This window comes from Sorex araneus, chromosome 6 (genome assembly GCF_027595985.1).
Source record: "Sorex araneus isolate mSorAra2 chromosome 6, mSorAra2.pri, whole genome shotgun sequence".
NCBI lineage: Eukaryota > Metazoa > Chordata > Mammalia > Eulipotyphla > Soricidae > Sorex > Sorex araneus.
In genome coordinates, this window is record NC_073307.1 from 168,450,407 (window position 1) to 168,464,744 (window position 14,338).

The 14,338-nt window shown below is 46.8% G+C and overlaps 1 protein-coding gene and 1 pseudogene across 1 annotated transcript; one reads left to right on the top strand and one right to left on the bottom strand.

The window, feature by feature from the left end:
- Window positions 1-2,560: 2,560 nt before the first annotated feature.
- On the top strand, window positions 2,561-3,019 carry LOC101549956 (transcription and mRNA export factor ENY2). The gene has a single exon (XM_055142939.1). It carries the CDS (start codon window positions 2,630-2,632, stop codon window positions 2,918-2,920), a length of 291 nt encoding a protein of 96 aa, XP_054998914.1. The 5' UTR covers window positions 2,561-2,629; the 3' UTR covers window positions 2,921-3,019.
- Window positions 3,020-8,200: 5,181 nt separating this feature from the next.
- Window positions 8,201-8,984, bottom strand: LOC105942755 (60S ribosomal protein L7-like; annotated as a pseudogene).
- Between the last annotated feature and the right edge of the window lie 5,354 nt (window positions 8,985-14,338).

Below are 14,338 nucleotides of genomic sequence, written 5' to 3' on the forward strand. Positions count from 1 at the left end.
TCGTCATCAGCCGGCGTGGGGCTCTGGTTTAGTTGATAGTCTGGTAGAATGTCTGCAAGCAGTTTCTGGAAACAAAAGTATTTTTTTAAAGGGGCCAGAGCGATAGCACAATGGGTAGGGCGTTTGCCTTGCACGCGGCCGACCTGGGTTCGATCCCCGACATCCCATATGGTCCCCTAAGCACTGCCAGGAACAATTCCTGAGTGCAAAGCTAGGAGTAACCCCTGAGCATCGCTGGGTGTGACCCAAAAAGCAAAAAAAATTTTTTTTAATTAAAAAATAAATAAAAGTGTCTATTCCAGTTACTAGAATTAGTTATTTTTTAAAAAAAAGGAAAAATAAGAATTCTGCTGTTTTCAGTATTTCCTAATTTTGCATTAGTAAATATGATGAGTAACTTCAATTATGAAAAAATTTAAAAGATATATAGACATATGTACTATTTTGTTTCTTGAGGATTTTGAGTTACAGTATTGTTTTAAGATTGATTGATTCGCATATTCTATGTTTTGAAATGAAATCTCATTAACTTTTTCCCATATAAAAAATTTTTTAATATAAAAGTCTGATATTGGTTCGTGGCCTAGTGCCTTGGGTTTTACAGATTTTTCTTATTAAATCAAGACCTATTCAACAAAATAGTGTTTGTCATCAGTTTGGTACTAAACATATATAATTATTTATAATTATAAAAAATACATACAGCTTTGAATATAATTACGTAGCATAAAAGTTAAATTTGTTCACTATGATGGCATCTTAGAATTAAACAATACTATTACTAGGGCTGAAAAAAAAAAGAAGCTCCATTGTACATGGTTTCCTTCTTTGATCTTACTGATTTCAGTGTTCTATTTCTATCTTTGGTTTTGTCTTTCTGATTATGACATATCTAGTTTTGTTAGTTTGGGGGCCACACCCAGCAGTGCTCAGTGCTTACTCCTGGCTCTGAACTCAGGGGTTACTCCTGCTGGGCACAGGGAACAGAAGAGATTCTGAGGGTTGAACCAGGGTCTGCTGTGTGCAAGGCAAGTGCCTTATCCACTGTACTATTGCTTGGGCCCCTACTTGCAGTGTGTCTTAAAATATTTTCATTTAGGTGACTTCGAGCTGGTACCCTTTGGGCCTCTTGAATATGGGTGCATGCTCTCCCCGGCTCTGGGAACTTCTCAGCTATGTTTTCTTTGACTCATGATTTTTCATCATAATTGGTTTCTTGTTTGTCAAGGGTCTCATAATTCTTTTGCTGTTCCTCTGGAGTTTATTCCAAGTGCTCTTGCATCTTCTGTTTTCTAGAGTTTTTCTGTTTCTGTCCTGGAGCTCACTGATTTTAGCCTCAGCTGTGTTATTCTGTTGTCAAGACCTTTTATTGAGTTTTTAGTTCATTTGATTGAATTTTTAGTATACATATACCAAACTCTTTATTTCTGATTGTAGTTTTCTCATTTCTGATAGCATTTTTTCTTTTTTTATTCAATTTACTGACCCTCAAAACTTTCTCTACTTAATTTTTAGACCATTCTAAAGCTGTTTATAATTAGGTTTCAGTCATACAATGATCCAACACCCATCCCTCCTCCAGTGTACATTTCCCAGAACTGATGTCCTCTGTTTCCCTACCACCATCCCCCAAACCCCACTTCTCTACCCCCAGCCTCCCTCTGTGGGAGGCACTTTCCTTCTTGCTTTTTCTCTCCTTTAACTTTTGTGCATTATGATTTGCAACACAAGTGCTAAGAGGTCATGGTGTTTGTTCAGGGTATTTGGTATTTTTATTGGGATGGTAAGGCTAAAATAGCTTTTCAAGTAGGTGGCCACTTTGGGGTGTGGATGTGACTGCTGAGGCTTCTGGAAGTACAGAAAGTGGGAGGAGGTAGCCCATCCCGACCCCAAGAAAGCCTGGAGTTTCAGTCACAAAAACTGCATACCAGATTTTTCAAATTATATCTTGATAAGATCTGTCCTGAGATGGTGGGAATAGGCCAGGGGTATGGCGGCGATTTTGGATTGTGGAAGCAAGCAGCTGCTGGGGTCTCTGCTTGAGCAGGCACAGACAACCCACTCCCCTCTGATTTACCCTGGTCTGTTCAGCCATGTGCAGGTCTGGGATTAACTGAGGCTTTTGATCTCTTAAGATTTATTTGTGGTTATCTGAAGCAAGGCCGGTAGTAGAGCTTACGGGTGACACTGGAGTTAGTTCATGGGGGTGACTGCCAGTGCTTACAGGAGTATTGGGAAGTGGGGGAGAGGGCGGCCCACCCCAACTCTGAGAAAGCCTTGAGATTTCAGTCACAAAACCCACATACCCGAATTTTCAGCAGATTATATCTTTGGGTTCATTCATTTTGTACAATGCTTTGGGGAGCATTGCCATTTTGACAATGTTAATTCTCCGAATTTATGAGCAGGGGATATCTTTCCATTTCTTCATGTCCTCTGTTATTTCATAAAGTAGCGTTTTGTAGTTTTCTGACATATGTAGATCTTACCTATTTCATGTAAACCCCATAATATATTAACACAGAGTTGCTTTAAAAAAAAAATTTAGCGTGTGCGAGCGCTCTGTGCGCTTAGGTGCCCGAGCTACTGAGGGTCTAAGTCTGGGCAGCCGAAGAGTGTGGTTAGCAAGATGAACAAAGATGCGCAGATGAGAGCAGCGATTAACCAAAAGTTGATAGAAACTGGAGAAAGAGAACGCCTCAAAGAGTTGCTGAGAGCTAAATTAATTGAATGCGGCTGGAAGGATCAATTGAAGGCACACTGTAAAGAGGTAATTAAAGAAAAAGGACTAGAACACGTTACTGTTGATGACTTGGTGGCTGAAATCACACCAAAAGGCAGAGCCCTGGTACCTGACAGTGTAAAGAAGGAGCTCCTACAAAGAATAAGAACATTCCTTGCTCAGCATGCCAGCCTTTAAGATTGAATTAGATTGCGTTGTTTTGTGGTTTTATTTCTGAAAGTAAAACTTGCCATAAATTAGGAAACAGTTTTCCAAAATAAAATCCTTTTTTGTATGATGGTAAAAAAAAAAATTTTAGTGACAGGTGAGGCATGATTATTATCGTATGAGATCTTAGTATAAAATAAAATTTAATGTGACATAAAAAACATGAAGTTTGGGGGCTGGAGCAATAGTGCAGAGGGTAGGGCGTTTGCCTTGCATGCGGCCAAACCGGATTCAATTCCCAGTATCCCATATGGTCCTCTGAGCACCGCCAGGGGTGATTCCTGAGTACAGAGCCAGGTGTAACCCCTGTGCATCTCCAGGTGTGACCCAAAAAGCAAAAAAAAAGTGAAGCTTTGTATATAAATACAAACGAATGTGTCTAAAAATTGCATTAAAATTATTGCATTAAATACATTTCTGTAACCTACTCCCCTTCCCTCAATATACATTGTTTCTGCTGTTTATGTTCCTACCCTGATGGACTCTGGTGGCTGTTTCAGCCCAGCATTTTCCTTCTCTGACCCTCAGTGGTTTGAAATGGGGCGAGATTGAACCCAGTCGTGTTGGTGGGGAGGATAAGAGGATCGCTGGCAGTACCCAAGCAGAAGGGGCATTCCTCATGTCCCTGTTCCAGGATGAAGGTAAGCCAGTGCCCACTTGTCCCTTAGAAATACACGCTTGATCGGTCTTCTCCAATCCCCCTACGTTGGTCCCGGAGCAGCCAGCTCGGCACAGGGAACCACCTGAATGCAGGACCCCCATACAAGATCTCATCCACAGAGAAGCACCACAAGGCCAGGCTTGGTTTGGGGACAGGTTTATTTAGGTGCTAGTCAGGTTGGTGGGTACAGACATGGGGAAGAGGTGAGAGGATGGAGGACGGGATGAGGGGAAACATTTGAGGGTTGCAGACAGCCCTGTATGTGGTGCAGGTGGAGAGGGCTGCAGGGATGGATGGTGGGGTGGCACAGCCATGACCACACCCTGTACACCTGGGGGAAGGTGGGTGCATGGGCTCTGTGCCAGCCACAAGGGCAGACAAGGGCAGCAGGTCCAGAGAGGAGAGTGGGGAGGGGTGCAGAGAAGGTGGGAACAGAAGTTGGATCCCGCCCGGACACTACAGTGATGCCCATCCTGGTGCAGTGGAGCAGGACCTGGGTTTCAGGCACTAGGACCCTCAGTGGTCATGGCTGTGGGAGCGAAGCCAGAGTCCCCGACTGTGGGGATGTGTGCTCAGACCTCAGATCTTACACTGGCAGCAAACAGGCACACAGCAGCAGGACTGGCCACAGCAGGGCTTACAGCAGGACTGGGAACAGCCACAGGAGCCACAACCTGAACAACAGCAGGGCTTACAGCAGGACTGACCACAGCCACAGGAGCCACAACCTGAACAACAGCAGGGCTTACAGCAGGACTGAGAACAGCCACAAGAGCCACAACCTGAACAACAGCAGGGCTTACAGCAGGACTGAGAACAGCCACAGGAGCCACAGCCTGAACAACAGCAGGGCTTACAGCAGGACTGGGAACAACCACAGGAGCCACAGCCTGAACAACAGCAGGGCTTACAGCAGGACTGGCCACAGCCACAGGAGCCACAACTGCACTTGCAGCCCCCACAGGAGCCACAGCCCCCCTTGCAGCCCCCACAGGAGCCACAGCCCCCACAGGAGCCACAGCCCCCCTTGCAGCCCCCACAGGAGCCACAGCCCCCACAGGAGCCACAGCCCCCGCAGCCGCAGGCGGGCACGCAGCAGCACACAGGCTTGCAGCAGCACACGGGCACACAGCAGCTGGAGCCACAGCCCCCACAGCTGGAGCCACAGCCTCCGGAACAGCCACAGCAGCCCATGGTTCTGGCGAGTGAGATGGACGAGGTCAGAGGTGGAGGAGGTGAGTAGGAGAGAGGAGGGGTGAGTGAGGAGTGTGCTGTGGGCGGGGCCTTATATCCCCCAGGTCAGCTGAGCAGACAACACGTGGCTCTTTCTACTTCCTGCCGTGGCTCTGGGCATGTTGACTATGTGTTGACCTTGTCCTGTTTATAGTTATGTCTTCTGGCGTGTGTCCTGGTTCTAATTTATCCTATTTTTCTTTGTGATTAGCAATGAAACGAAATTTCCAGGATTTTAAACCTCTTTCGAATGATTTTCTGCTTGTATTTTCTCCTGTGTGTTCTTGGCTCTCCTGGCTCTAGAGAATCCCATGTATACCCTATGGAACCTCCTTCCCATAGGCACCCAGTGAGTGGTGGACAATTTTCTAGCCTGAATCCATCTACCCCTTTCTGGAAAGTGCTCCTGGTATACTTTTATATTAGCTGCCATCCACAAAATTATATTTACTGATATTCTCATCCACGAAAGCATTTCAGAGTCACATTGAATGGTGGATTGCACCAAAGAGCACCATCATCCCCTATTTTCAACCACCCTCTACAGATTATCTGCCCCTCAACCCTTGCAGCACTCATGCTGAAGTCCATGCGCTTTCTAAGTGCCCTGTACTGGCCAGTCAACGTGTGGCTAAAGATGGATGGTCAAGTATTGTCTCTGGCCATGTTGATATTGTTCACTTGTGTTGTCAGTCACCACCTGGGGCCTGTGCTGGAACGTTCTGCATTTTATAGAGAATCACATTCTGTCCTTGGGTGAACATGGTTCTCCCTGTAGCCCTGCACTAGACTTGTGTCTCCTTTCCTTCTTCTGGCCTGATTGTATCTGCCCAGTATCTCTACAAGATTCTGTATCAGAGTTCTTATTTTGGGCAGTCTGGGTGCTTACCCGTGTGACTGTGCTCCACTGTGTGACTATTATGTTCCCTTGTGGGTAGATGCCACCTGCTCAACTGTGTGCCCCACCTACCCTTTTGTCCCAAGCAGCTCCTTAGAAAGCTCCATTCTTGCTCTGGGCACAGGACGAGCACTGTGTGCTTTTTGATGAATTTCTCAATAGTTGTGTCTTTGCACATACCTACTGCCTGTCTGCACACTTTCCAGGGAGAAAAGTCTCCCAAGACCTTGGCCAAGTTGAAAATTGTGTTTTATTGTTCTGAAAAACAGAAATTCCTTACTTCCTCTGGATTTGATGGGTGGTTTGAAAATGTTTAATTGTTTTTCTATCTTATTTCCTGAGAGAGTCCTTTGATGCACCAAAAGTTGTATTTTGGGTTTTGGTTTTGCCTATCAACCCAAGCTCAAAGGCTCAAGGGCCATTTCAAAAAACTGGGTTTCCAGGGCTGGGCAGTTCAGAGGTCCGGTGTGAGGATTAGTGCTGTTTTCTTCCTGCAGTAATGTAGGAGACTCATGGGGTTCATGTGGGGCAGGTGAAAGAAGGGGGTCGTTTCAGCATTGTGCATCATAAGCCCCCAAGTTCGGTGCTGTTTATTTGCCCCTCACAATGGCTCTTCATTCTGGTGAAGCCCAGTTTGTGTTGTGTTTTGTTACTGTGGGGATCACCAGCACTTATCTGTTTTTTTCTAGTGCTCTGTCTCCAATGCAGGGGCTGGCCTTGCCTGGGGCCGAGGCAGGACTTGCCACACCTACACCTTCTGCATGTAACAGTGCACACCCTCCATGTCTTCTATGCAGATACCACACCCCCGCCCCATCAGTGGCCTGGCTGCTGTAGAAGCCTGGTGGGCGTCAGCATGGGACTCACCACCGGGCAATGACACAGCCATAATAGATGTGTCTCTGGTCTGTGAGTCTGTCTCTGCCTGCACCATGCCCAGCTGGCCACTGTAGCTTGTAGTGAGTGTTGAATAAAAATCCTCTCCCTATTTCAAGGTGAGCTGAGGCTCTTTGGAGTCTCTTGAAATGCCTTGCAAAGATCAGGATGCATTTTCCCATTTCAGAAAAACATGATGCAGAGCATATTTACATCTGAGCTCTGCCAACTCTTTCTTCTTTTATGAAGGCTCTGTCCAGGTTTCTTGCTTATTCTGTTATTTAATGCTTACAACTTTATTTAAACACCATGGTCTACAAAGTTGTTCATGATACAGTTGTTTCAGGTATTCAATGTTCCATCATCACTCCTACCACCAGTGTGACCCTCCCTCCACCATTGTTACTAGTTTCCCACCCACCCCCAAGCCCGCCCCCTTTGCAGGCAAAAAATAATTTATATTGCTTGTTGCAACATATATCTGACAATGATGTTACTGGGGTCATTGTTTGAGGATTTAGTGAGCTGTTAGGTACTGGTTGAGTCCTTTTTTTTTTTTCATTGAATCACCATGAATAAAGTTACAAAGCTTTCAGGTTTAAGCCTCAGTCATAGAATGATCAAACCCCCATCTCTTCACCAGTGCACATGTTCCACCACCAAGAACCCCAGTATACCTCCCATCCCCCCCATCTGTGTGGTTAATGATCTTCACTTTATTCTCTATATACTTGATTACATTCAATATTTTAACAGAAAACTCACTATTATTATTTGGAATTTTCCCCAAACAATCAAATCTGCTAAAAAGGCATCATTTGATAAGTTGTTTTCCATTGCTGAGAATGAAGAATGTATGAGGTTTTGGATTTCTGGTATTTTAGTAATTAAGTCCAGAGAAATTTCTGCCAGAAGTTACATCACTGCAAGCTCGTACCTCTGGTTAGTGGGCTCTATAAGATGGCGGTCACCATGCGGCCACTACTGCCGCCGCCGCCAACGCGGAAAGAAAAGGCTGAGAGAGGAAAACCTTTCCCCTCCCGGGCGGCATGGGGTCATAGCTCAGTTCACAGTCTAGAGGCATTTCTGTAAGAAGCCGCTGGGTGCCGGAAGTAGTTAGTAGGCCTCCGGGATCATGGTTTTTCAGGAGCAGAGGAGCCGTTTGAGCCGGGTCTCGTCTGGGCAGAGAGCCTCGGAGAGGCCCTTTAAATTCAATTATGGAGTCTTTCACTTAAATATTTTGGGTCCATCTATGTTGTAGCATGTATTAGTACTTCACTTCCTTTTTTGTACTGAGTAATCTTTTGTTGCACAGAGCCTTCATGTTTTATTTAAGCCTTAATCAGTTCATGGGAATTTGAGCATTGTGTAAAGCTTCTGTATAGACATGCTTCCTTTCTTGTAGGCAGATGCTAGGAGCTAGAGCTGCTCTGCCCTGTCTGAGCTTTATGAGAAATTTCAGGGCCATTTTCCACATGGATATGCTATATCACATTCCCATGGTCAAAGTACTACTTCTTTTATTTCAATCTGAAAGCTATTGTTTATTTACTGACCAGATTACAAAAATAAGGTAGATAACTTAGTTTATCTGTCTAGTCATATGGTTGATCTGGTTTTCCCTATTGCTGGCATTTCCATCCTCTAAAAAATGGGGGGGGGTCTTTTTCTTCATTCCACTTCAGGGAGAAGATACTTTCAAGGGCCAGAAGAATTTGGTCTCCTCTTTGAAGCATTTTCTAACATTATAGATTTTATAAGTCAAATTATTCATGCATATGATGCTGTGTTTACCAAGAGTTTGAGCAATCAGTGCATTTTCTTTTCAGGAAATTTGCTTCTTACAGATTTTGCCACAATCATACTTGTATATCAATTCATTTACCACTTCAGGGTTGGATACCACCATGCGAAGGAGAGTTCCATAATCCTCAGCATACTCATTGAGGTCTTGTTAAGTTTAACAAAGGAGCCATCAAGATCTGGCAAATGTGGAAGAACCTGCAAACCTCTTGGACCTTGGCACTCACACCATGGATCCCTCTGCCCTTGATGGCAAAAGCCAGTTTGGGCTTTGCATGAATGTGACAGCTGACGGCTTTTCTCACCATCTTACTCATTTGACTCTCTGTCCTGTATGTCTGCCTATATTCCTTGTGGTAGTGCTTAGCTTTTTCATAGATCAGATTCCTCCTTGCCTTGCAAAGCATCTTTTGGGAAAACTTCCTTCTCAGGCACTTAATCTTCAACCCTGTGAAATTCCTTCAATTTTTCTTCAGAGTTTCTGGCACTTTAGAAAACTTCTTCTCTGAGGTTGCTGCCCCTGGCTTAGCAGGAACCATTTTTTCCTCTTCTGAACACTCCATAGGTGTGATCAGAAAAGGATGTTTTGCACATTGTATAGATACTTGGTTTTTCCCTGTTTATCTGAGGTTTCTTTGGATACCATTGACCTGAGGTGATCCAGGGATATGTCATTCTGGTTTTGATCTGTATTTCTGTAAAAAATAGAAACACTCGCGCTCGACGAAGGGTGATGTGTGATGTGTGTTCGCGGGCTGTAGGGGCGGCGCTCTCTCTCTCTCTCTCTCTCTCTCTCTCTCTCTCTCTCTCTCTCTCTCTCTCTCTCTCTCCGTTCGCACTTGGTGCTCTCCATGCGCTGTGTATGGACCGAATTGGGATGGCTCCTTCTTGGTGCTCCACTTCTGTGTGTGCTGCTGTACTCTCTTCTGTCTCTCTTACTTTTTCTCTGTCGTCTTTCCTCCATTTTTTTCCGACCTCTCTGTCTCTGTTGTCTCTCCTCTGGTTTCTTCTAATCTCTCTTCTTCCGATCTCCCTCTCTCTGGAGCCCTTCTGTTTCTCTGTCTGGAATCTTTCTTACTCTCACTCCTGACTCTGACTCTTACTTCTGACTCTGATCCCCTCTGCTCTTACAGTCTTAATTTATATAGAATCACATAGGGCGGTGACACAAAGATGGGTGGAACATTAACAAATCAACAAAGAGAGGTAAGGCCACTCCTCCAGGATACAAACTCAAGGATAAAATCTAATCTAAGGACATTACTCCAGATTAGTAGGAGATCTGTTTAAGGGCAGATCCCATCCAGGGTGTGTCACATTCTTCTTTCCTCAGCTAGTAATACACTCAATTAGTTGTAGTAAATCTACTTCTAATATTTCTAGCAGTATCATTCTGTATGACCACAGTAAGAGATATATCAGACTTAAAGTTTGGTTCTTCCTGAAGACATCTTATGATACATTTCAGATTACAGTCCTCTGGCCAGGTTAGTATACCTACCCAAAAGGGTCCTAATCTTGTTGTTACTTTTGGATCATGACAGTGTTTGTCCATGACCATGCTCTCGACTTATAGTTGAGTATTGTGAAACTTTGACCTGGCCCGTTTGGATTGCAGGGTAGTTTACAGCTTGCCCTAGGTCCATTCCATCCCTCATCAGGACCCTGCTATTGGGGTGCTAGGAACTAAGGGCCACTGAGTCTAGAAAGCAGATGTCCATGAGTAAATATTATTCAGAGTCAAGCAACACCCACGTTTCAAAAGCATAATATTAACTGTCTTTTGTGTCCACACAGAAAGGACATTGATTTAAGGTAAACAAAGTTCCCTGCTGCAAGGCTGAAAGGACATACACAATATTATCCTACATATTTCTTCATGACTAGTGACGATGAGCACCTTTCCTCATACCTACCAGCCATTTATAGCCTTCCTTGGACAAATATATTGAAATGATTTTTCAATTGTGCTGCTTGTTTTTTGCATTATTGAGTTATAAGTATTCTCCCTATAAATGAGACGCTGGCTGTTTCAGTGACTTGTGAACATTTACCCCCAGTGGATATTGCCTTTAAACCTTCCTAGTGAAGTTCTTTGAGGCAAGAAAGGTTTGGTACCAATGAAATTCAATTTCACTGATTTTACTTTGCTGCTTTATATTTTTGATTACTATGTAAAAATTTTCTACCAAATCAAAAGCCACAAGGATCTACACCTGTGTTTACTTCTAAATTTACTTCTAAATAGTATTAGATATTAAAATGTAGGTCTTGGATCTATACTAAGTTACTTGCATTCTTTGTTTCTTTTGGGGGCCACACCCTGCAGTGCTCAGGGCTGACCCTTGGCTCCTCACTAAGGGATTGTCGTTCAGACACGTTGGGTCCACGGAAACTGTGGGAGAGGTGACCGTGGCAGTCCACCCAACCCCACTCTTTGCACACTAGACAGGGAAGGAGGACAATCTCTAGAGGGAGAATGAGTATGGGGAGTTGTACAAGGAGACAGACAAAGACAAGACACAGTTCCAGGAGCATCTGCAGAGAGAAGACTCGGTTTATTGTAATGAGACTTAGGTTTACATACCTTAGGAGAGAAGGGAGAACAAAGGATAAACACCTTTCAGCACGGGAGGGGATGGTCCACACCAGCCCACAAGCGGTCAAACAGGGTGTTCTGGTTCCTCACTCTCCCTGGCTGGCTGGCAATTAGCTTGCTCAATGATCTGTATTTTAGACATAGTGACCAGACATTGCATCTGGCTGTCTGAGGAGGGAAGGAGGAGTCGCTGCGGGGAAGCCAAAGGGGTCCTGTGGGGGAGAGATTCCATCCTCTTGTCTGCTTAGGCCAAGTTTCAGGGGCATACACTCAAATCCACCTGTTCCCCCAATCGTCCCCTGCAGCACCCCACAAGGGATCTCTCATGGCAGGGTTTGGGGAACCCTGTGGATTCTGGGGGTCAAATATGAATCATCCAGGTGCAAGGCAACTACCTTAACCCCTGTTCCATCTGTCTGGCCCCCCGAGGTACTTTTTAGTATATGTTGTGTGTGGGGTCTGGCTTCATTCCCAGGCACGCTGAATGCGGTACATTTGTAAAGGGACAATTGGTTCTTCCCCCCCTTGGATAGTCCTAGACATCCTGAGTAAAGACTGGACCCAGTGCCTGGCTTCCTTGAGAGAGGAAAACGTGAAACAAACAAAAGTAGTGCTCACTCAGCCCCTCTCAGCCTGGGTACTGTCCTGAACACAGTGGTGCCGCAGCGCCCTTTGGACAACATGAGCAGACAGCCTGGGCTCTTCAGGACAGTATTCCATAGCCTCAGTGGAGGCAGCTGGAGCCAAGAGGAGCTGGAAGTATCCCTACAGGGCTGCCTGTGCTGGTGATATGGACCTTCTGACAAAGGCGTGGCCACTGCTCTCATGTGCCACTACCTGGCTGTTCTGTCAGAACTGGTGGGCAGAGCCTCACACACTCCCTCCGGGAGCTTGTTTAAGATCCCAAAAGAGGAGACTGACAAGATCGCAGGCCTTGTCTTATGTTCCCACAACACCCTGTGCCTCTGCCTCCACGTGTAATGAGCTCTGCCACTTGGAAACCGGCATCATGGATGATAAGGCCCTGAGCCCCCAAAGCTCCTTGCTGTGTTCACATATTCGAAGGACTTTCCTCTGCCATGGAATCGCCATTGAGTGCAGCCACGTTATTCAGGGATCTGCTTTCCTTCGTGGGAATCAAACCAAGATATCCATAAAGGTTGAGGGGAGCTTAGTGACAGCAGCAGATTCAGGGACAGGACACTCTTGTGACCATGGCTACCCACCTGCGTGGCCTGAAGGTGCAGGCAGTCATGTTTCTTCTGAGAAAGCAGGAGTTGGTGCTTACAGAAGACTTCTCACTGCAGAATCCCCTGGGACTGTCACAAAGTCCCAGGAGAACTGACGAGTGTACAGACACTGAGCACATCCCCCCTAATGACACCTTTGCACCTGAGAAATCGTACATAAATCTAGATACACAGGTATATGAGACAGACAGAATTCAAACATTTGCTCATGACAAAGCATTAAGAATTTTATTTTAAAAGATATTTTAAAGAGCTGCACAATTCAACAGTCCAGGGGCAAGACTGAGCAGGACATGAGCTGGTGAATGGGGCTGGGGTGAGGGATCTGGCACCGGACATGAAGGGCGTGGGTGAGGACAAAGCAGGAGGAGGGTATGGAGGTCAATCTTGTTCCAGTTAATGCAGAGGGTGGAGGATTCCCATGAAGAACTATCAGGCACAAAGAGCACCGAGGAGAATGTAAGATTGCAGGAAACCAGGTAAGAAAGAGACCAGACAGCCCATGGAGGAAGGGGGTGGCTGGACTGACTGCTTAGCCAACACTACCTGGGGATGTCCAAGCTGGGGAGGGGTCATAGCAAAGGCCAAGTGGCACTTGATGCACGTCTAAAGATTGCAAACAGCACCGCATATCTTACAATGACAGCAGATGGGACACAGCAGCAGGACTGGCCACAGCAGGCCTTACAGAGGGACTGCAAAAGCCACAAGAGGCACAGCTCAAACAACTGCAGGACTTACAGCAGGACTGGAACAGTTGCAGGAGCCAGAATCTGAACAACAGCAGGGCTTACAGCAGGGCTAGCAGCATCCACAGGAGCCACAGCCTGAACAACAGCAGGGCTTACAGCAGGACTGACTACAGCCGCAGGAGCCACAGCCTGAACAACAGCAGGGCTTACAGCAGGACTGACCACAGCCACAGGAGCCACAACCTGAACAACAACAGGGCTTACAGCAGGACTGAGAACAGCCACAGGAGCCACAGCCTGAACAACAGCAGGGCTTACAGCAGGACTGGGAACAACCACAAGAGCCACAGCCTGAACAACAGCAGGGCTTACAGCAGGACTGGGAACAGCCACAGGAGCCACAGCCAGAACAACAGCAGGGCTTACAGCAGGACTGGGAACAGCCACAGGAGCCACAGCCTGAACAACAACAGGGCTTGCAGCAGGACTGGGAACAACCACAGGAGCCAAAGCCTGAGCAACAGCAGGGCTTACAGCAGGACTGGGAACAGCTGCAGGAGCTGCAGCCCCCCTTACAACCCCCACAGGAGCCACAGCCCCCCTTACAACCTCCACAGGAGCCACAGCCCCCCTTGCAGCCCCCACAGGAGCCACAGCCGCCCTTGCATCCCCCGCAGGAGCCACAGCCGCCCTTGAAGCCCCCACAGCCCCCACAAGAACCACAGCCCCCACAGGAGCCACAGCCCCCGCAGCAGCAGGCGGGCACGCAGCAGCACACGGGCACACAGCAGCTGGAGCCACAGCCTCCGGAACAGCCACAGCAGCCCATGGTTCTGGCGAGTGAGATGGATGAGGTCAGAGGTGGAGGAGGAGAGTAGGAGAGAGGAGGGTGAGTGAGGACTGTGCTGGGGGCGGGGCCTTATATCCCCCCCAGGTCACCTGAGCTGCTGGCCACATGGCCACTTCCTTGTAGCTATTTTGCTGCATTCCAGGCAACGTGTGGTGAGCTATGACCAAAGGCAGGTGCTCTGAGCTCCAGACACCGTCACATCTGGGTTCTGACTGTGGCACGGTTGTGGTCCATACTCATCTGTGCTGTACCATGTGACAGGGAGCCCAAGGCCCCCATGCCCCCACCCGGACCCCCGCCATTCCTTCCCTCCACCCACCACAGACACAACACTCACAGAGCCCTGCATGGAACTCTCACCGTCCAGTGGCCTTCAGGAGAGAAAAGGCTTTACTGCAGTGCTAGCTACAAGGACACGGGCTAGACGGTCAGAACCGGTCCCCTGGCTCTACTCGTTTGTTTCAATGACGTGAGCTGAGAGCTCTAATCCAGGAAAAGGTATCACTTCTATCACTTTTCTTCCCGT